General features: G+C 42.9%; 1 protein-coding gene across 20 annotated transcripts in view; it reads right to left on the bottom strand.

The window, feature by feature from the left end:
* Nucleotides 1-6,735: 6,735 nt before the first annotated feature.
* The window catches only part of DMD (dystrophin), a 1,118,883-nt gene continuing 1,101,703 nt past the window's right edge, over nucleotides 6,736-23,915 (bottom strand). For 11 of the 20 annotated variants that reach the window (XM_030475728.1, XM_030475707.1, XM_030475709.1 and 8 more), the window contains 3 exons: nucleotides 22,389-22,481; nucleotides 14,796-14,827; nucleotides 6,736-14,592 (listed from right to left, as the gene is read on the bottom strand). In XM_030475728.1, coding sequence (XP_030331588.1) covers nucleotides 14,497-14,592; nucleotides 14,796-14,827; nucleotides 22,389-22,481 — 221 coding nt within the window. In that variant the 3' untranslated portion in view covers nucleotides 6,736-14,496. The other 9 variants (XM_030475726.1, XM_030475708.1, XM_030475711.1 and 6 more) reach the window with 4 other exon arrangements.

The following is a 23,915-nucleotide window of genomic DNA, read 5'->3' as shown; positions in this document are numbered from 1 at the left end:
ATTATGTACTAGCCCTGCCACAGATCATCAATAAGGGCATCTTCAAGTAGTGCAAACTTAACAGCAAGCCTTTAGACATTAAGCAGTTTTAATCTTATTTTGGGACATACTACCTGGTTCTGAAATCGCACTAACTTCATGTTAATGTTGTAACACTGCTAGTGTATAAAGACACACTGGTGTAAATCTCCACAGCACTTGACTTCTTTTCCCATAAAATGCTTTGGGGTTTCATGGTGCCCCTCATATTCCCTGAATGACCATGCAAGGCCTGGCTTAGTGCGATCCCCAGTCTCACAAGAAGCCTTTGCCACTGCTGTGCTCCCGAGCTGGATCACACCACCTCACACATCAGCCGCTCAGTTCATTGCCTGCTCCCGAGTCTGAAAAGAAAGAGCTTTTGCCTTGCTGAGGTGAGATCACCACTTTGGAGATGATCAGGAAACATGGTTCTCCCTTGCCTGCAGTGGAAGCGGTGAGCTGTTGCGGCTGGAAGAGGCAGAGATACTGATGACAACATCATGCCAGACAGGAGCGCAGAAGTGCAAAGTCCATGGGTGCCAGGGACCAAACCATCTTTCTACAGCCTCATGGAGGTCTAGCTAACTGATTTACTTTAGCTTGTGCTTACCTTAATAAAATAATGTGTTCCCAAAGACCCTCATCTTATTTAATACCATCGATAATGGTCTGAAAGACATTATACCTGCAAAACTGCACTTTTTGGTGTTGGTTTGGATCATATTCAGATTCAAGTAGAGTATGTGTGAAGGAAACAGAGGGATATTCAGTGAATTAACATAATATTCTGATTTCCTATTCTAGAAGTACACATTTATATGTATTTTATTTTTAATACTTGTTGAAATTTCAGGCATACTGGTAAGTTGGGGTGAGCTCATGTGGAAATGTTCATGTGGAAAAAACCCCCAACTCCTTCTAGTCAGCAAGAAAGACAATAAAAGATTGTTGTATGTGTGCATGCGTGCACAGAGAGGTGTGAGCGAGAGTGAAAAAGGGAAATCTTGCAAATGAGTGTGTTATGTCAGCAAACAAGGCGAACTTGCTTGGACACAGCTAGTGAAAAGCATGTGCCAGCTATTCAATAAACAGTATATCCATTGTAATGCTCAAATAATAATAAAAAGAAGTCTTTACACCTGGTAAACAATTGACAAGTTGATTAATACGAGCCTTGGGTTGGCAAGCAGTAACGTTTTAAGCAATAGGCTGAAACAGCAACGCTGTGTATTTATGAAACCCCACAGTTCGCTTCCATAATTCTCATCCCTGCCTTAACCACAAGTGCTTTTTAGCCATGTTTTTGGTACTATGAGCTACTAAATACGTGTTGTAATCACCTTCCTTCGTTGCTAAGCAGCCTTATCGGCTTACACAAATTCATGTATGAAAGTGTTACATCTTAGTTGGTCTCAGCAAGCCCCATTTTTCTTGCACAGATTTATGGCACTTTCTAATGAGTTGATAACGCTTCCTCTGAGCTAAAACAAATTCCCAGTGAAATCTTTGAGTGGAGCCTGTGTCAACAAGGGGAAGATTTATTGGATTTCAGCCTGACCGCACAGCCATGCCCGCGGGCAGCTGAAATGGGTCACAGCCAGTGAAACACACCCAAGGGCTGGGCATGCTGCTAGCCTACCGGTGCGGTGCAGGGCTGGGCGCTAGGATCATGCAGCACTAGGATGCTCACGCCGCTCCGCGGGGCAGGCAGGGGGGTGCTGGGCTCCTAAATCACATCAGCAAGTCCTGGGCTGGGTGGCACTCGCTGGGATGAGAGGTGGCGGGCAGGGCCCGTGCGCCAGGTGACTGGCATGTGGCACCCTCAGCTGTGGATATCTGCCACCGCCACAGGCAGCAGAGAGCGGGGAGACTGCCTACCTACCTATCAGATAGAGGAACGGTTGTCAAGTCTATGAGTAAACGGCAGCATGTTAACCATAGCAGCTAAAATTAAAGAGAACTAATCTTCCTCTCAGCCCAGAGAGCAAAGGAAACACAGTGACCAGTTAACAGCCTTGTCCTTAAAATGAAGAGGGCTCCAGAGAGGAGCCTTCAGCACCGGAGCAAGGGGAAACGCCGCGTCCCGGAGCCCCAGCTCTGAGCGGCGGGACACCCCGAGAGCGCCCCAAGCCCCCGCCGAGCCCTGCCCAGGAGCCGCAGCTCCGCTGCCGCGCGCAGGGACACACCGGGGCCGGTGCCAGGAGGGAGGCACCGCCCGAGCGGGGAGAACCCGCCCCGGGGAGCGCGGGAGCAGCGCGGGGCGCGGCAGGTGGCGCCGGCCGCGCGGGCGGGCAGCGGGCGGGGCGGGGAGCGCTCGGCTCGGGGCAGGGCCCGCTCCGCGAGCTCTGCTCCGGCTGCGCCGGCGGTGGCAGCGGCGGCACCGGACAGAGCCGAGGGGAGGGGAGGCTGCGGCGCGGAGCTCGGGGGGTGCCTCCGCTGGTCTCTTGGGGCGAGGGTGCGCAATGGGCAGGGCTGCGCTCGGTGCGCCCTGGTGGAGGTCACGGTCAAAGGGAAGACAGCAATGGGGGACATCACTGTGGGGATCTGTCACAGGCCGCCTGATCAAGAGGACTCTGTGGCTGAAGCGCTCTACAGACAGATGGGGACAGCCTCACGCTCACAGGCCCTCATCCTCATGGGGGACTTCAAGCATCCTGATGTCTGCTGGGGGGACAGTGCGGCTCGGCAGAAGCAATCCAGGAGGTCCCTCGATCATGTGGAAGACAACTTCCTCTTGCAAGTAATAGAGGAGCCGACAAGGAGAGGTGCCATGCTGGACCTCGTGCTCACCAACAGGGAGGGGCTGGTTGGGAATGTGATGCTCCAGGGCAGCCTTGGCTGTAGTGATCACTAGATGGTCGAGTTTGAGATCCTGAGGACAGTGAGAAGGGCACGCAGCAAGCTCACTGCCCTGGACTTCAAGAAAGCAGACTTTGGCCTCTTTAGGAGCCTGCTTAGTAAGATTCCATGCGATAAAGCCCTAGAGGGCAGGGGGGCCCAAGGTTGATGTTCAAGGATCACCTGCTCCAAACTCAGGAGTGTTGTGTCCCTACTAGAAAGAAATGCGGCAGGAAGGCCAGGAGGCCTCCATGGATGGATAAGGAGCTGCTGAGGAAACTTAGAGGAGGGAAAAAAGCTTATAAAAGGCAGAAGCGAGGACAGGCAGCCTGGGAAGAATACAGGGACATTGTCTGGGAAGCTAGGGACCAGGTTAGGAAAGCTAAGGCCCAGTTAGAATTAAATTTGGCAAGGGATGTGAAAAAGAACAGGAAGGGCTTCTATAGGTATGTAGCAAACAACAGACAGACTAGGGACAATGTGGGCCCTCTCCAGAAGCTATTGGGAGAACTGGCTGCCCTGGATTTGGAGGAGGCTGAGGTTCTCAGTGACTTCTCTGCTTCAGTCTTCACTGGCAAATGCTCTGACCACACCACCCAAGTCTTGGAAAGCAGATGCAGGGACTGTGAGAATGAAGACCTTAGGCCCACTGTAGGAGAGGATCAGGTTTGAGATCATCTTAAGAACCTGAATGTGCACAAGTCCATGGGACCTGATGATATCCATCTGCAGGTCCTGAAGGAGCTGGTGAGTGAAGTTGCTAAGCCACTGTCCATCACATTTGAAAAATCCTGGCAGTCAGGTGAAGTTCCTGAGGACTGGAAAAAGGGAAATGTAACCCCCATTTTCAAGAAGGGGAAAATGGAAGACCCAGGGAACTACAGACCAGTCAGTCTCACCTCTGTGCCTGGCAGGGTCATGGAGCAGATTCTCCTGGAAGGCATGCTAAGGCACATGAAAAACAATGAGGTGGTTGGTGACAGCCAACATGGCTTCACTAAGGGGAAATCCTGCCTGACCAATATGGTGGCTGGCTGTGATAGGGCTACAGAACTGATGGACAGGGGCAGAGCTGTTGACATCATCTACCTGGACTTGTGCGAAGCATTTGACACTGTCCCACATGACATCCTTGCCTCTAAACTGGAGAGACGTAAATTTGATGGATGGACTACTTGGTGGATAAAGAACTGGCTGGATGGCCACATGCAAAGAGTTGTGGTAAACGGCTCAATGTCCAACTGGAGATGGGTAACGAGTGGTGTCCCTCAGGGGTCAGTGTTGGGACTGGTCTTGTTCAGCATCTTTGTTGGTGACCTGGACAGTGGGATTGAGTGCGCCCTCAGCAAGTTTGCTGACAACACCAAGCTGTGTGGTTTGGTTGATACGCTGGAGGGAAGGGATGCCATCCAGAGGGACTTTGACATGCTCGAGACGTGGCCAGCCTCATGAAGTGAAGCCAAGTGCAAGGTCCTACACCTGAGTTGGGGCAATCCCAAGCACAGCTACAGGTTGGGCAGAGAAGAGATTCAGAGCAGCCCTGTGGAGAAGGACTTGGGGGTGTTGATTGATGAGAAACTGAACATGAGCCAGCAGTGTGTGCTCGCAGCTGAGAAAGCCAACCGTGTTCTGGGCTGCATCAAAAGAAGCGTGACCAGCAGGTTGAAGGAGGTGATCCTGCCCCTCTGCTCTCGTGAGACCCCACTTGGAGTGCTGTGTGCAGTTCTGGTGTCCTCAACATAAGAAGGACATGGAGTTGTTGGAGGAGGTCCAGAGGAGGTCCGTGAGGATGATCAGGAGGCTGGAGCACCTCCTGTATGAAGACAGGCTGAGAAAGTTGGGGCCGTTCAGCCTGGAGAAGAGAAGGCTGCGTGGAGACCTCATAGCAGCCTTCCAGTATCTGAAGGGAGCCTATAAGGATGCTGGAGAGGGACTCTTCATCAGGGACTGTAGTGGTAGGATGAGGGGTAACAGGTTCAGACTTAAACAGGGGAAGTTCAGGTTAGATATAAGGAAGAAGTTCTTTACAGTGAGGGTGGTGAGGCACTGGAATGGGTTGCCCAAGGAAGTGATAAATGCTCCATCCCTGGCAGTGTTCAAGGCCAGGTTGGACAGGGTCTGGGGCAACATGGTTTAGTGTGTGCTGTCCCTGCCCTTGGCAGGGGGGTTGGAACTAGATGATCTTGAGATCCTTTCCAACCTTAACTATTCTATGATTTTATGATTTAGCCTAAACTTACATCAGGAAGCCATTCTTAAGAGCCAGTCAGAAATACCAGGTTTTGTCGAGGGGTTGTTTATGAGTTGTAAATAATGGGGTTGCAGGAGGGGGAAAATGAGTGAAGCTGACGTCAGGCTGTGTAATTTGCCTGTAAGATCTGCAGTACTCAGCACAGCAGCTGTTCACGTACATTCACAGAATCACAGAATGATTTGAGTTGGAAGGGACCTTAAAGATCATTTAGTTCCAATCCCCCTGCCATGGGCAGGGACACTAGACCTGGTTGCTCAAAGCCCCATCCAACCTGGCCTTGAACGCTGGCCTCACCAGCCTCACAGGAAAGAATTTTTTTGTAATACCTAATCTAAATCTGCCCGCTTTCACCTGAAAGCCGTTCCCCCTTGTTCTGTCATTACATGCCCTTGTAAAAAGTCCCTCTCCAGATTTCTTGTAGGCCTCTTTAAGATACTGGAAGGCTGTTATAAGGTCTCCCCTATGTGTGGGTTTCCCCACATTGTGCCAACCCATCTAGCACTGATAGGCACAAAGCTTGTGAGAGGCAACAGACAGCCTGTAATGCGCTATCTGCAAGACCAGGGTTTGGATTTGCCTGTCACTTCATGGAGGTGAGGCAGGTTGTATGTGTGTGATTTTGCATTCGCTGTGCCTTCCAGTGCATTGAAGGGAGGAGGCAACATGCAAATGCTTCTCCACCTTTTGTGACATTCCAGTTCGTTTAGGTATTTAATAAGACCATCCACAAGCTCCATTCTTACGGCTCATGGCCGTGCTTCAAACCCAACAATTCTTCTTGTGCAACCCTGCCAGCATTAGCAACAGGGAGAAAGCTATCCTCCTCTCTTGCTTAATTGAATTAAATAGGAGTCTTCTTGTCACTGCTGGCTGCTGCGCTTTGTGGATTGTGTAACCTTCAGGGGAGACTTCAATAATCAAGGCACACACTGATTCATTTATGTAGGAGTGAATCCAGAGTAACAAGTCTGGGAGAATAGATGTGGGATGTGTAGTTATTTCCTCAAGTGAATGAAATGAGGAAACTCCCACCTCCTCCCTCACTGTATTATCAAAATCATAGACAAACATATGCTGGTTTTGCCTTATTATTTTTCATTGTATTATTTCTACCACCAAAAGCTAGCTCAAAGACAGCATCATGACACAACTGAGTGGAGTCTGGGTATCAAAACCTACGCATGTTTCTTAGATGTGAGACAGGACGCGTGCAGTCGGTATCTCTGATGGAAACATACACTTCCCAAGGGCCCAGAGAACTGGTGCTTTTTAGCATTACACCTAGTGGCAAGGAAACCTTCAAGTGCTGGACTGATCAGCAAAGGTGAATCTGATCTAAGGCTGCCTTCTGTGACAAGGCAGAAGGTGTGGGGCTGGTAAGCTCCAAAAAGCTTGGAGAGCATAAAAATGGAATGTTAACAATTTAAACAGGGAAGAAAAACCCACAGCAGGGAGAGCTGCTTTTCCAGCCAAACGCTGAGTGCTAGCGTTGGCACTCTGCCTGCTGGGAAGGTGGCCAAGGCACTGAGACACTCGCAGTATGGGGTGCAGGGTGCACACCTAAGGCAAGGACTGCCAGAAAGGAGATGCCTGGGTAACTCAGTAAAAAACACTGCACCTTGTATACCATAATTGCGTGCTTTATTGATATACACAGTAAAGCAGTATATAATACAATAGTAAGGCATATATTTGGTGAAATTTGGTATGTTGTGAAAAAATGCAGTAAAACAGAAGTTTATAAAAATAATTAGTAAATGTTACAGTGTTGGTGTTAAAACACAATATATTATGATATCCAAGTAATAAACCAGTACTGAGTAACAATGAAATAACATGCCATATGGTATTTATGTATTCAACTACACTGATTATGTTTTACAGTTTAATACTTTGTCATTATAAGGAACATGAAATAATTCCCAAGTTATGCTTAAAAAAGCAGCGATAAAGCTTTCAACTTCTTAAATATTTTTTGACAGACTCACTCCAAAACTAAGATCTAGAAAGTAAAACAAACAAAACAAAACCCTGATGAAAACAACCGTGCAATCCATTTTCCCTCCATTTTCTTCTTAAGAGAAGGTTTAACATATAAGGGTGGAAAAAAAAGAAGAAACCCATCTCTTTCTCACATTTCAATTTAAACCTTCTGATAAAAAAAGACCATGAGAAATACCGAGGGTTCCTATTGTAATAAAGTGTTTAAAAAGCTCTTTATTAGGAAAGTGGAGGTTTTGGGGGAGATTGTACTTATGCTTTGTAAATGGTTATCATTGTTGGTATTATTTAAACGATTAGACCTGGTCACACAATGGACACGTGGTGATGATGTAACATTATCTGTACGTAATTGTCAGGAACACCACAAAACCAAAGTGAGGTAGAAATAGCATGACTAGCCATGTTCAATGTTAACTAGCATTCAAAATAAAATCTTTCCCAAGTTTAATTACACTTCATACAAGAAGAGGTAACAGATTTTTTTTTTACTCTTGCAATATAGAGTCAGATGGTGTGTTTCTACATATTCTAAGGTAAAATTAAAAGCTGGTTAAGAGAATGAAGTGGTAAAGCTTTTGCTGACAGCACCTCATACCTGAACCTACCTCTCACGAGCTGCAGTCAAGCTGGCTAATCAGTTTGCTATCAGTTCCTCTCTTTCTCACGTTACTGTTAGCTGTGCGGGATTACTTGTAGAGAGAAATGGGGAAGGAGAAAGGACCAGGGCCTTTGTGTTGGTGATAAATATCTCATGGAGCAGTGTGGCTACCTTCACCTGATCACCATGCGCGCGCAAAAACAGCAGTAACTCTTCTACAGCCTTTCCCAAAGGATGCTTGCAGCATTACAGCTCCTTGGGACTGGCTGCTGTAGCAGGTTGAGACACACATTGTGGAAAGCTCTGATTTCATTTTGCAGAAGATTGAGGAGCTTCATGCTCATTAACAGCATCAGGAGCTGGACAAGCAAAGATGCTCTGTGAATAACCTACTTGTGCTTCGGGTCAGAAGCTAATCCCACAGGAGGTCAGGAGGAACATCTCTCTCCCTTTCTTCTCTGCAGCAAAGGTGATGCCAGCTGTGAGGGGAGAGCAGGGCCCAGCTCCTGCTGAAGCACTGGCAGCCAGCAGGGTGCCAGACACCAAGGTCCAAAGGTTTAATCTGGTAAGGCAATTTCTACTTTCCTTTACTAATAGCATTCAGGAATTTAGTCAGCAGAGAAAATGCTGGCACATAGGATGGTTATTGAATTCTCTCAGGTTTTTTTTTTTAGGTGGTTGGTTTTTTTTTTCTGCAGGCTCTGTCATGTAATGTGCTCTTTCATTTAATTATTGCAAACTAACTGTGTAATTCATGTAATCCTTAATTTTATTGGAAAAAGGTGACATAACTACCTTCACTGGAAGTTCAGGAGATTCTTTTTTTTTTTTAAGCCAGCCCTAGTCAGACAAAACCAATGACAAATACAAGTAAATGTAAGTTGGCCATTTTGGTGTTGCTGCAGGAAATACTGTTTTTCCTTTCTTTTTGTTAGGCAAGGAAAAGAACATAGGACATGAATCTCTCTGATACAGTTACAGAGCTGAAATGAAACTAAGCAAATGCACTGCCTCAGTAAATTTTTTTTTGTGTGTTTTTTTAAAGGGGGTTTCTATAAACAATTATTTTTATAAAGCACACTTTAGTTTACAATCTTTCATTATAACTGTTATAAATTTTTTTTAAACAACCCGAAATGCGTTCCATATAAAGAAATGGCAAGTTATTTAGCTATCAAGATTTTACATGTAGTTTTCTTATAATTTTTTGTACAATTGCATAGACGTGTAAAACTTGCCATTGTTAACAAAACAGTAACAGACTTAGGAAACTACTGAAATCTACAGTATAGTACCACTACCCTTCACAAAAATATAGATTTGTTTTCTTGTAAACTCTTACAGTCTAATCCTCTTTGTAGTATGAATATTATAAAAACCATGCGGGATGCCTGAAGTTGTAAAACACATCTTGCTATTCTAACACCTTGTCGTCAGTCATCACTGTCACTAAGGTTTCCATTGCTCTTCCCAAGTCGTCTGCCATGTGGAAAAGGCTCCCTACATTGTGGCCTGAAAAAGAAAGTCAAAGAAGAGGAAATTAAAGGAAGATGACACAGCAGTATGTTGGTAGGAATGAACGTTTTACAAGGGAGGCTGAGCACCAGATCCATCACTTTCCAAGTACTGCTTGCTGCCATTCCCAGTGGAATACACTGGAGAACACTCTTTCAAATGTCTCCTGCATGAGTCCAATATTTTGTTGTTAGCAAAAGTTGCCGGTTTTGCAGAACACTTAACAGCAATACTGGATTGAATGGCTACGGTAAACTATGCTGATGATAAGCCAGCGTGTTTGTGTTTCAAGAAACCCCACCCTGTAGTGATGAAGCTTCATCGTTATGAATGTTCACCAAAAGGAAGGATTAAATCCATCAACATCACAGAAAAGTTTCTGACTGGTGCTGCAAGTGTTTGACCATTCAATGTCTATCAAGGAGAAAAACAGAAACAAACAGATCAGCAGTAATTAACTAAATCATTAAACCCAAGAGGTCCCAGCAGGATAACTGTACAGATCACTAAAATGTTGAGGGCTGCAGTTCATTCAGTCGTTTTTAAAATATCCTTTCCTTTTCAAACAGCAGTTCAGCACAAAGATGCCAGTTATCAAGTATGTACTATACAGTGGTTCACTTGGACATTTCTCCTCACCTGTAAAGCTTAAGGTCCTATCACAACAACCCATGGTCCTCTCACATATAAGTGATAAACGCAGAGCACAGTTCTGGAGCTGAAACCTGTAACAACCTCTTACACTCACTTTACGTCTGCTGCAAAGGGAAATGAAAGGTAGCAGTGCTGATCAGCAGTAAGAAATGCCTTCATCACAATGAAAGACTGAACAGATTTGAAGATAGATTAAATTGCCAAAAGTTGCCATTTTAGGCCCTTGGCAAACCCTGCCTGTCTCCCGTTGCTGTTCAGAAGAGTGTGGGTCTCTTGCAAGTCCTGTGTCAAGATTTGCAGCCCTCTGTGTCTCAAATACCCTGCAGCATCTCAAACACAGAGACATCATGGTCTACACAGCTGAACCCCATCTGGAGTCTCCCTACTGAAAAAATATATGACAGACCTAGGCACCCTACAAGATAAGCATCCAAACCAAGAACCAAGTGTTCAAGATTTCTTGCAAGGACAAGGAGGAACGAGCAGACAGAAGGTCATTAAACAAGCAGAAGGAAATTATACTCCACACAGCACATAATTGCATTACTGAACTCATTGCCACAGCCTAATGTTGAGGCCAAACACATAAATCAGTTAAAAACCAAGTTAGAAAATAATCACTGAAGAAAGATTTATTTAGATGCAAAGAAGTGCATGTGACCGCTAACTCAAGAAGTCCCCAAGCTGCAGATTGCCAGCAACTGAAAGTATGTAACAGGGAAAGCATGACACAATAAAACTGTATGTTGCTATGGCCTCAGGGGTTTGATTTACTCCCTGAAAGTATCCGTTTGGAAAAAACATGGGGAGTACAGTGCAATCTGCCCACAACTCTGCTTCCGAGGAATGCTTTGCATTAGCCTGGATGACAACTCCTTGCTATAGTCCTTCAGGAAAGAGCACCCAAATGAATAAAGGACATGAGCAGGGTATGCACATACACCTTTCATGCAGTCCCTGCCTGTAATGTATTGAAGCCTGACTGTTACTAGTGCCCACCTACACAGTGAGTGTCCTCCTGACACAACTGTCTTCTCTAACACCAGGAGTGAACCTTCCCTGTGGAGCAAATCAAACTCACAATCTCCTTCCAAATGTTCATATATTATGGTAGTCATGCACTGCTGACATTTGTACAGAACACAGGACCTTGGAATAACATTAGTTAATATTCATCAGCATTTATGGAATAGAAAAAAATGACCTGAGGAATATCCAGAGTAGTTTTCTGGAGAACTACTATCACCCTTTACACTCAAATACTACTCAACAAGCTGCCCACTCTACAGGGATCTGTGCTGTGCATGACACAAATTGCCAGATATTGATACAAAGGAATACTTGTTCTAATCTTGTGACAGTTTGCTAATTGCACTAATGCACTGTAAAACAGATACATCAAACTGCAGTTTCATCCATAAATCATTAAGGTATAGCCATCCTATTAATCCTAAGCAAAAACTTCTAATTTGCTCATCAGCACATCAACTAACAGTGCCTGCCAAGTTTTGGCCAAAAACCAGTTTACTTTAAAGTAAATGTATGCTACCGCATTTATTTTAGATGTAAGGGATAATCTTTCTTATTGACACCATGCAGGCTGAGATCAATCCAGCAAATTACACTACAGAAAGTGAAAATTCAATGAAGCCATATGAAAACAAGAACATATTTTTGAAGGGAGATGCTTATGTAAACAGAATGGTAACTGTCACTGGTTTGATCTACTTACCTGATACTCTGACATGGCTCAGGTAGATTTGTAGCATGTGCCATCATAGCTTTATTGGAATAACACTGATATAACTGCAGTGACCTGAAGCATCCTGTCTCTACAAACCACTTTCAAGACCAGTAACCATGGTTTGAATCCGATCTCTCTCCACGGAAACCGCACAGAGGTATGCTGGGGTGATTAAGGAGATATGACTCCCTCTCCCCCACACCATCCATGCTACCTTTCTAGCACAGGTCTTAATTTCCTCTGCAGAAAACCTGAACAATTGTGTATCTCCTCCTGAGCCATCTGAGTTTACAGCTCAGAGCATGACCATAAATATCTGCTGACTGCAATTTATGTTAAAAGCTGGACTGTAAAGTGCAACAGCTTGGGGACAGCAGTCTTCAGGACAGTTGTGGGATGGAGGATGTGTCAGAAGAGAGGGCAGTGCAACTGTGCTTCAGCCACTCAACCAGTGAACCCTCGCTGGGCGTCAGTGCACCCACCACCAGCTGTTTGCCTCTCCTGCACATGGGAATAACAGCTAGGTAACCAACACTGCAAAGAGCTGAGAACAACATATGCCATGATTTCCTGGTACTGTATGTGCAATGAATGCGCCCTCTTCTATAGTGCCTGTTACCTAAATGAGGGCTCAGATTTACTCACTGTTTCTATATAGCTCTACTTACTCTGTTGAATACTGCTTACTTGCCCTCTCTAAGACCGAAACACAAGACACTGACATTTTTGATTAACAAGAAAATGAGAAAAATACTGTCCTAAAAGCACTTGGAAAAATATAAATCATAGCTGTCCACTCATTATTACTCATATTTTTAAAGTAATGCCACCAAAGAAGGCATCAATTCTGTTTTGTTTTTTTTTTTTTAAACATTAAAGCTGAAAAAGTTTTCTCCATGCTTGAGGCACTGAAAGGTTGAGAGAAGCTACTGTATAATAAAAAAACCAGCACACACTTTGAAATGCACCAATAAAGCTCAAAGTGGACTTGGACATTATTAACTTAGACTTATAAAATGGAGGGAGTATTAACACAAGTACATTTGCTTTGAAAGCAGAAGACACCTATTTCTGCAGACACTAACTACATAACTTCTAGTCACATGTGGAGTGATGTTTCACATCTGCTGAATTTGCTTTAGAGGCTCGACTAGAATTAAGGCCTTTAGGTGAGGGCGCAGTAACTGAATTAACAATCTTATACTACAGCTTGTCAGAGAAATAAACATGAAGCATTCAGACCTGAAAGAGTGGACAGAAAATAAATTAAGAAACCCCAACACAATACAGTGCCTTTTTTTGTAGCAGATTTCTAACTCTTCCCTGTCAAAAGAAAAATCCTTCCTGTTGGTAGCTTGGATTTTGATTCCCTTATTCATATTAAGCAACGCTACAAAATCCATGGGATTACACGTGAAAACAATACCTAATGTGATTAATGGGATCAAAACCTGGCAGGGTGGGTTTAAAACAGCATGATCTGTCTTTGTGCAAATGGAATCATACATAAAGCAAAAAGTGTTGTATACCTTAGCTCATAGACTTCATAATCAGGTGGAGAAGCGCGTTTTATATTCAGCTCTGCAAGTTACCAAGCCCCTTCTGGAACCATCAGCGATAACAAGTGGAACTGGAGAGTGGTGAGTGATTCACTGAAGTCAGCTTTTTTAGGATTAAACTGCTGGAATCTGATCAGGCAAGACATGCACATTTTCCTATCTATGTATTATTTATTAATTGTATCAAATATGCCCTCAGCAGCAGAAGCTTTTTCTGAATAGTATGCAGAAACCTGAATGAGGATAGTAGAAATCAACCACCTGCTTTGCTGAGCTGGTGAACAATTCTCAGGCTGTATGAGCTGAGAACATGCAGGGCTGAAAATGAAATAATTTCCATTAAATTTCTGGACTGGTGCAGCCTTTGAGTGACATCCCAAGCACCCTATTTTGGATCCATATGAGAGGACCTGCCATTTGAGGACAGACTTAACCACACCGAGGATCTTACACCTAGAAGTGTCTGGACCTGTGCCAGATCCTACAGCCAATGCAGAGAATCACTGTATTTCCAGGCACCACATTGGAACAAATCCTGGCTTACCGAGGGCAGCTTGTCAGTGACGGGGGGTTTACAGCAGCACTGCTAAAAACCCCAGTGCAGTGCGCTTGCATGACCCCCGTTCTCTGCACCAGCAGAAGTTTGCAAACCGAGTTACCCTTCAATTTCTGCCTCATCCACACTGAACATCATCTGTGCAGGAAAGGTCATTTCACAGATACTTGCAATTGCACTCAGGCAGCCTCTGAATATTTCATCTTTAATATAATTTTCACTAGGAATTCAGCTTTCAAACCTTGTATCTGGTTGGCGAGTGAAGAGCAGCTTCACAGAGGAAAAATCAAGGCTCTCTGGAAATACTTTCAAAGGTGCTATGACAACACAGCGCAAAATGTTGTCCTCCATTAACAAGCAGTGAAGTATAAATTCTAGAATCTATTTTGCATCAAACCAGCCGTGTCCAAAGTGCACAGTGAAAACGATCGCCCATTTGCATTGCCGAACACAACACTGTGGAGCTGGTGAATGTTAGTAGCATTCTTCATTCTGCAATAGTATACCAGGAAATTAAAACACCTGAATCTCTTATACCTCTCAACTCTCACCATTCTAAAGAAAAAGAAAAAAACTGTTTAGTAACTGCAGATGATAGCAGGTATATTGGCACATGTACATACATACAATTGATAAGTATGTAAGCAGGACAGCAAGAGACGTGGGTCTCCCTGTTGTGCTTACATACAAGAGCAACAGAACACAAGTCAATGACTGCAGCATATTTGCTGACCACATTTATTGTACAGAGGCTTAATTTTGATGTAGTGTTTTCCTGTAGTGGTGCCTGAGTTTCCACCTCTGAGAAGTTGTAGGAAAATGCAGATCACTGAGCTGCCACTGTCTCCACTGAAAGTTGAGAGGTACGCTACTGTTAGAGCACACATGGGGAATGCACTCGGCAAATACCAAACAAAACCCAAAGCAAAAGGAGACCACCCCCGCCCTTCACCAAACCCAAGCAAACCCGTACTGCCGTCACACTCATGCTGGGCACAGAAAGCAAGCTGTGACAAACAGAAGCAATGGCAGTGAGCCTGCATCTCACTAACCTCTCTCACTGGCTTTCCAGGGGCATTTCCTCCTTTAGGAACAGAGAGAGGAAGTGGAATAAATATCAGAAAAGAAAGGGAAAAAACCACATGTGAATATATATTTTACACTGTAAGAGACACTTCAATTCCCACTTAAGAATTTAATATAACTGCATTTCTGCTCTACACAAAGACTGTAAGTGCACTGAAATCCAGTAATAATTCTGACGTGATTTATTTGAGAACAGTTCTGTAAATCTGTGGCTTGGTTTTAACCTAGCAAAAACACTTGAGAAAACTACTAAAACCAACTTACAGGCCTTTCAGTTGAGGATAAGGATGGAAGAGCTAAATTCACCTTCTGAGCATCCAAATTTCCTCAACTTGAGTTAAGGATCACCTCTACTGATCAGTGGCAAAATGATGTTTCTCCAATGTCAAATTAATGCATCCAGACACTTTACATTTTATTATAGCCTACATACATATATACAGGTATACATTCATATCTACACGTATGCATACACACACACACATTTTCCACCTAGAGCTGCACACTGGAACATAACATGCTCACATTAAAGGTAAATACATTCCAGAAGATGTTTCCAACAAGCTGATCTGCAAGCATGGTAAAACTGGGGGACAGAAGGAAAAAAGAAGAAAAAAAAAAATCAAGGGGAAAAAAGGAAAAGTATCAAAAGTATCACTTTTAAGTTGTACTACTAAAATGAAGGAGTTCTTAATGGGCTGTGCTGAAAAGATGTTCCTGAGGAGCCTTCACAGAAGCCATTCTTTGATCATACTGATTCTTCCCAAACACTTATCATATTTGTTTTTAACAAAAGAAAGCCAGGTGTCAATCAACAGTAGAGACACCCCCTCCTCTCACTTCCCATCCACAGTGGGTGATGGTAAGACGCTTGCTGTCTCCAGAAGCGTCCCACTGCCACTGGCACATTACTGCCGGCACCAGTACTGCTCGGCTTGCAGTCTTCGGCAAGAAAGTCACTGTGGTAGAGGCTGATCAAGAAAGAGGATGCTCTGTGCCCCAGAGCTGTTGTAAATGATGTAATTGTAAATGAAGTACGGGACAATGTGGGGAGACACAGACATACAGGAGAACACATGGTCAGTAATGTAATTGCTGTTGAGTTTTTTTCTAGGTATGGCAGCCTGCAGGAGAAGGAAGGAAGACAATAAATAGCTTTGCAGGTATTTTACAAGGAGCAGAAAAAGGGTCAGCATCAGAGCAAAGCTTAGCAGAGGTGGTAAAGGAGAGGAGGACAGGGCAGAGGAAGTGAACGGCATCACTGACCACCACAGGTCACAGCCACCACTCAGCTGCAAACTCTAGGCAATGGAAACAGCTGGGGCAACCTCTGAAGGGCCTGGACAGCAAAGGTTCTGATTTATTGAACAGAGGAAGTTTTATTCTCTTCCTTCCCCTCTTGCTCTCCCCAGTAGCATGCCTACTATTAGAAATGACCATAGAATCACAGAATGGTTAGGGTTGGAAGGGACCTTAAAGATCACCTAGTTCTAACCCCCTGCCATGGACAGGGACACCTTCCAGTAGACCGCGTTGCTAACAGCCTCATCCAGCCTGGACTTGAACACTGCCAGGGATGGGGCATAATAGGTTTACAGTCATGCTCTGCAGGTGGGTTTTTATTCTGCTAAAGGGAGCCTCGATTCAGGTTGCTGATGGTGCACAGAGGTACCAGGGTGAGCTTGACGGCCCCGAGAGGTGTCGCTTCGGTTCTAAGGACTTCACCTTGCAGGCCTGCCTAACTCTCTCGGATTTATATGAGCACCTACACAGCCCGTGACCTCCTCTGGTGATTTATCAGGAGCCATGAATTCCCTAAAAAATGCCTCCCAGGAGGGAAGATGAGAAGCCCTCACCAATATAAATCATGTAACAGAAAATCATTGAAAATGAAGATATAAAATCCATTGCACATTTTGGTCTTCTGAGGAAGATCGCCAAGGTTTAGGTGAGTAGGTGGTCTAGCTAAGGCCTCCAGAAACTGCAGCATGATACAGTGAGGAGTTCAAGAGTCCTGGGGCATGAATGAGATCCAGCAGAAGACAGTTCACTGTGGGTCAAGAGGAGAGAAGGAACTGCCTACATGCAAAATACTGTATCCTTTTGGAGGTCTTAAAAATGCCTACCTGTCTGCACAAGCACCTAAAATTGCAGCTACACTGTGTCTAATTTAAATATCTACAAGAAAGACTGGATTCTGTTTGCAAATGAATATATTTAAAGGTAACTGGGATAGCTCTGCACCACACAAAACAGCTGGTGAGAGAAGTCTGTGGTGAGTAATCAGCCCTAGAATTTGTTAACTGCAACAAAGAGTAGCACTACTACAGTAAGCTAATTTCTTTTGGAGGGAGATTAAAAAGGGTTTAATGGATTTTACTTTATTTTCTTCTTTGCATATGAATGAATGTATGCCTCTAGGTTTTACAGCAAGAAGTACAGTTTGGCATAAATTGCAGCGGAAGAAGATTGTTTATATTGCCACAGTTCTGAAAATTTGTATTCTATAAGGCATCAAAATACTGATACACAATCCATGGGTGTCTAATTATCTATTATTACTGCTCAAATCAAGATTTCCTGCCCTTACAAAATAGAAGCCTTTCTTTCTTTTTCTGTTTTGGAAATCTACATGACATTGTATCACAGGAAAACATATAAAGAGAATGATCAAATCAAACCTGAAAGCAGAGGCATTAATAGAAATTTCATCTATGCAGATTCATAGAATCATAGGATGGTTTGGGTTGGAAGGGATCTTAAAGATCATTTAATTCCAACCCCTCTGCCAGGGGCAGGGACACCTTCCATTAGACCAGGTTGCTCAAAGCCCCATACAACCTGGCCTTGAACACTTCTACGGATGGGGCAGCCAAACTTCTCTGGGCTGTAATTTCATAGCACAAGTAGACATAGACATCTGTATTAAGCAATACTACGTTAACTAATAACAGTGAGTACTGATCCCTCCTCCAAGCGTTTTCATATTATGTCATGGCCTCTCAACTCTTTTAAGCCATTGTGGTCACATTTCTAACCACTTCTTGGCTCCCACTTCCTCATTATCCACCATCAAGGGCCTGCATTGAAGGCCTGGGAAGCTCTCTCACCAACTTTAATTAGCTCAGGAACTTCTGCCCCTAATTTCCTCTCTGATCTTCATTCATAGAAAGCATTTGCCACAAAACAGTAACTCCAAAGCACAGTGTGGTCCACCATGAGATCCCCCTGAAGCAGTGCAACTTGTTTGTTCTCAGTGCTGCAGGAGAGATGGATTTGGCTTTAAAAATACTGGCCTGCCAATCTTACTTTCTAACTGTGAATCAATTCCCTGGAGATTTAGTAGCTTGGCCACAAATACAGCGTGAAAATGTTTTCCTCTGTGGCCCATTATCAAGCAGGGTCAAATAAACCACTGAGGTGGTATTTAATGGTAGATTTCCACTAAATGTCAGACCTCTGGCTTTGACATCTGTTTTGAGTTAGCACAGCAGCTGTTTGAAGCAGCTGCAGCAGTTGTGAATTTGCTGGGAGCAGCAAAGTAAAAGAGGGCTGGATGGGAAGCCTTGTAGATTAAAAGGAAAGAAAAATTCCTTAAGGACAGCAATCATCAGGTATTCAGAAGAATTTCCCTCTCCAGAAATTAGACAGCTTTCGGCACTAGCAGTCAGCTGTGCAAGGAGCACACAGGTCCTTTGCTCCTTATGCCAAGAACTGTCAAAAGGTTAAACTGAAAAACCCTATGAAAGGTATATAGCCGCACAAGTTATTGCATCAGAGATCTGCTTGTGAAGGTCTATGACATGATTTGTTTAACATATGCTTCCCTAAAATACATTCAAAATGATGCTGTGAAGCCTTGATGCCCTTTTAAAAATAACTCTATGTAAGAAAAGCTTGGAAAATATCATAAACCAAATCTGTCTCCAGGTGAGTGGCAATTAATTACTACTACACTTTACTGCTTTGTTTCAGAAGTCCAAAATAAGAGCTACTACTTGCTTTAGAAAACTATTTCCCAAGCCGAGCAAATCTTACTCTTCAGATGCTATTGCTGGTATTTAAACTAAATAGTTTGGTTTTAATTTGTGTCCTTTTATGTTCAAACTATGCGTCTGAGCATCCAAGCACCAAAATTCAGTCCTTTTCTCTCTTCACTACTTATTCAGCTCTAAACTTTCCTCAGGAACCTTCAGAGTCCAGTTTGCTCTTGTCATACCGTTCTGCACTCCTCCAGATTGTCATTAACCTAACAGCAAGAGAATACCCAGAATCATGTCCCTGATTCAAAAGGCCTATCACTCCCTATGCTGTGACATGCTGGAGCTGGACATTTAACTTGAAATTTGACATGCTTATGTTTACAGGCCACAAAGGAAACCCACATTTAATGTTCTGCCAGTAACTTCCCAGGCCTTTTAATATATCCCTTGATTTCCTCAATTGATTCCATATATAAATTTCAGGTATTTGTATGGATGTTTGTCCCTTCCTGGATTTCATTTTGTTATTCTCAGCTTCAGCCTAGGCAGGTTTTCTTGAGTGCCCTCTGTCCTCTGCAGCTCTTCTGGAATTTTATGGTCTATGAATATCATAGCAGATTTCTTCTACAGTATTAGTATAGAAATAAACAAATCTACTTCTAGTATTAGTCAATCTTCAGCATTTAATCCACCTTCCTTCTAGTTTTAATTCCTAAAGATAGTATGCATCACATGTGGTGCCACCTTATCCAAGTAGTTCTAAATCACCTTTCAAATAATATTTCATAAGCTCCTGTATCACAACACACTTCTGAAAGCCGGACTGGGATGACTGAGTTTTCTTGCATCTGACAATTTTTTAATTCTTCTTAGTAAGAATTAATATAAGAACATATATTCTTTACAGATCTGTGGTCATCACTTGTTTGGGCTTATTGTTCTGTTTCCTGAATACCTACACATAGCTTCAGATTTGATGCAACCTGTAACGCAAAGAAATAAAACATTACTAGCACCACGTCTGAGTCCTTTCACTATGCCCTCTTAGGCTGCTTTGCCAAACTGCTTTCTCTTTTGCAATTACACTTTGATCTTTTATTGTAGATTGTAAACCTGAGATACAGATTTGCACCCTTCAGCAGCAAAAAGGCCTCTGATTCAGTGGTTTGTTGAGACCAGTCAACCCTGCTTCCTTTTCTCCTTCCTGCAGTCTTGTAATACATCCTTCATCTCACAGTGATGGTCTACATGAGGCTGTGGCAGTGGATGTAAGCTTTGTTTATGTGGGTATCAGTTAAATAGAATTTAATCTTTAAAACTGGAGTAGAAAAAAACTCCAGTAACTGAAGCTTGCATGAGATCTCAGCAAAACTGACAATGTCAGTAGCCTTCTATATCAACCAGTGAATGGAAATCCATTTGGCCTGGTTGTAGGACAAACTATTTCTCACAGAAGGCCCAAACATGCCTATTCCTCAACCAAAACCAACTGTACAAACCTGGCATTCGTGCAAATGCATTAAAAGATACATGAAGAAGAAAGAAACCTCAAGGTTCTAATCTCTTTAGCCAAAACGTGGTACAATTTACCCAAAAGTGAATGTCTTTTTCTCCCAGCTGGACTAATCTTTTTGTGTAGCCAATGGGAAAAGAAGAGGCAGATTCTGGCTCAGCCCAACATGCCTTGGTCAGGCCCAGAAGAAAAGTGCTGTGGGAAGCTTGACTCTGTCTGACGGCCTGTGCCTGCTCCTGGCTGCTGCACCAGAAGCTTCTATCAAGAGCTGGCTGAGGAGGACAGAAGACAACGCATGTCAAACACAGACAGTGCCTCCTCCTCACTCACAGCCCTCCATGCAGCTAAAGAGCATTTTTGTCCTTTATGGCTCCTAGTCAGGCATGAAAGTATACAGGCTGCAATCTCTTTCAGGGATGCTTGTGATCACACACTCCTCTTTTAACATGGTTACTGAATGGAGAAACAAAATGAGGGAATACATTCTTTCTCTGTATTTAAATGACTGTAATTTTGGATCACCAGAATGAAAATGTGAAGTTATAGCTTAACTTATGCAATTAAAATATTAACTGATGTATGTAGTACTTTGAATATCTCATTAATTGTTGTTTCATAAATTGCTCCTTATTTTACTAAAAACTAAGCTCGTTTTTAAAAAAGAAACTGTTTGTCAGTGTCATCATGATTATGAATTAGATACCACATTTGGTGAATATTTTAACACATGGGGTATCTACATCTAGACACAAATGATTATGCAAGATCACCTAAATACAACGTATTTACAGAAATGATGGTCACCGATAAGAAAGCACTGTCTGTTGCAACCTTGTGTACACAGCAACTTCAAAAATAAGTCGATTTTTATCTACACACTAATGTTTGAAAGATTTTACATCTACTGTCTGAAAATAGATATCTAGGAAAATATGACTTTTTTATATAATGTTGAGGTGGAGATGAATATAGTTAAAAATACATTGTATCAAATTTTCTTCAATAATATCTTTCTAAATGATCCTATCTTTTGATCTATAGCATGGGATCTTACAGAGTTTATACTGCCCTCTCCTTTCCCACTCACAGTTGATGCTCACAGATGATGCCTGGTGAGAGCTGAGCTTGCTTTGAAATCAAAGGATGGAGAACACTTCACTGAAAGTCTAGCATAATGGTTAACACATTTATCTACTAAAGAACCACTGGGTGATGTGTGACTGTGCAAGGGGCCCTGTGGTAAGTCTCTGCCCCTACTGAAATCCACTTAACAGGTGTCAACAGACACTGGGACTTTCTTTTGCCAAGAGATTTATCTCTGAGCCTTCTTTCACGGCAACAGGTAATATCCCAAAGTTCCCACCTCCTGCTAAGAATCTAAACCATTTTTCTTAAGCAGAGTATTTCCTCTGTGCTCAGAAAAGACCTTCTTAAATGAAAAAAGGTTAAACAAATAAATCCCAGCAATACAAATGCTTATCTTTGGCAAACAACAGGAATGAGCAAAATGGAAACACTGAAAGAAACGCTGTGTCTGTACACAGAAGTGCAGCCTACGCTGCACAAACAAGCAGCCCACTTGTTTTAACTCCATCACTCTGAACTATGAGTCCAGAGTGCTACAAGGTCTACAAGGTCACATCTCTGACTCAGAACGTTAATATTATTTCAAACACCATTCTTCTTGGAGAAAGGTAAAGACAGAAGAAAAATGTGCTAAGACATGTATTAAAAATAAATCAGCGAGGAGACTAACTGAAAAAGAGAAAAGCTGTGAGAAAAGGAACATGGCAAAAAGAGAGGAAAATTCTCAGCAAAAAAGAATCTCAGACAGACATTGTTTCACCCACGTATCTAGCAAGGGCTACCTGTGAAGGTAGCTAAAGCTAAAGGAGAAGCAGGCCGCTTCTCCACTCTAAACCAGGTTTCTCTACAGCTATTGTTAAAACAGAAACAAAGAACAGCAAAATACCTGAAACCAAAACACACCCCCTGAAAACATCAAGGAACAGAAAGCACTTTTATCTTCTCCCCTCTCATCTGCCACAGGCAGCAGCGCTCACCTCTGGAGCTGGGGAAGGAGTTGTTCAGCTGCTCCATCACTTCCTCCAAACCTGTGCTTGTGTCCTGGGGAGGGCTGAGCAGCTCATCCTCGCCTGGAAAGCAAATCCACACCACTGTATAAGAGGCTCTATAAAACCATTTGCTAACAGCTTGCTGCTGCATATGTCCTTCATGAAACTAAGGCCGTTCATTTGAACACATTTTCTGCTTAGTACGCAAGCAAAATTTTAAAAGTGGATTTTGTTGGCTATTAGGTTTTCTTTTTAAGGATCTAAGTGAAATTAAACAATGAATTTTAAACAATTAGCACTGACTTTTAATTTGTAAAAACGGATTTAAGAAAGAATCCACTCTGGTAAAAGAAGTGGGGTAAAATGTCTGCTAGGAACATTTAGTTCCATAAATGACACTTGCTTCAGCTTCTCTTATTCTATTAATGCAAAAAGAAATTGCTGTTGTGAGTGCTGCTGTTGAGCAGCTTTCTAATAGTGCTGGATTCATGTTAGCATTGCTTTGCCTAAGCTGCATAAATCAGTAGAAACCCAGATTCTCATCTGCATCAGTATTAATATTTCTGACAGTTTAATTGCATCAGATTGGTGCTCCACGAACATTCAATTGTACTGTAAAAGGGTTTAGCAGCAGTTTAATAAAGCGAAATACATTTCTCCCACTGAATAATTTCTATAACCTGATTATAGGGCAGCAGCTTAATGGGAAATTCAATACATTTTATTTTTACTGCCCTTTTTTTTTTTTTTTTTTTTGGTCATGGTTTCAGATAACTAAAAGCCATATGTTGATTTTACTGTAGACCCTAGCCTCCAATACAAATAAAGTATCTGAAAAAAGAATACATGTAAAGGATATACTTTGAGTGAAATTCTCCTTTTTTACTAGTTTTCTTTTATTCCTAATAAAACATAAAAGCAATTTTTCCTGCTGTAATAACCATGCGAGGTACTTCTTTATTTTGAAAATGACATTCAAGCATGTCTTGCCCTAAACTTGAGTGATAAATCGCCTGATTTTCTTTTAGCATTTACATTCTTTAAACATTGAGGTGCTCCATGCTAGTAGAAAGCCTACTGAAAGAGATGCTAAAGGAACACTTTAGGACTGCATACGCTTCCTACTATTAGGCTTAGTGTCAGCGTCACGTTAGGGCCAGGAGTTTCACAAGAGTTATTACTGACCAAGAGTAATTTTTTCCCACTCCAGTGCAAAAAGTGGGGTAAAGTTTCTCCAAGAAGCAATTAATTCATATAAGTGATGGTCTTCATATCAGCTTCTTTTATTCCATTAGTCATCTAAAAATAGCTGCTGAGACTGCTTTCAGCTTTTGACTGGTGCTGAAATCAACTCACACCATGAGTTACTTTCACATCAAGTGTTGCACTGATAGAGGTGCCTTAGCAGAAGTAATGTCCTTCCAGCCTTGGCTGCATGTCAAAATGAAAACCCAAGAGTGACATCTTGCTGGTTCTATCCACGCTGAGGACCTTTACCAGCATGCCTGCAGGAAA

Source organism: Strigops habroptila, chromosome 2, assembly GCF_004027225.2.
Source record: "Strigops habroptila isolate Jane chromosome 2, bStrHab1.2.pri, whole genome shotgun sequence".
Taxonomy (NCBI): domain Eukaryota; kingdom Metazoa; phylum Chordata; class Aves; order Psittaciformes; family Psittacidae; genus Strigops; species Strigops habroptila.
Note: the sequence above shows the minus strand (reverse complement) of the source record. Positions and strands in the feature narration are given on the sequence as shown.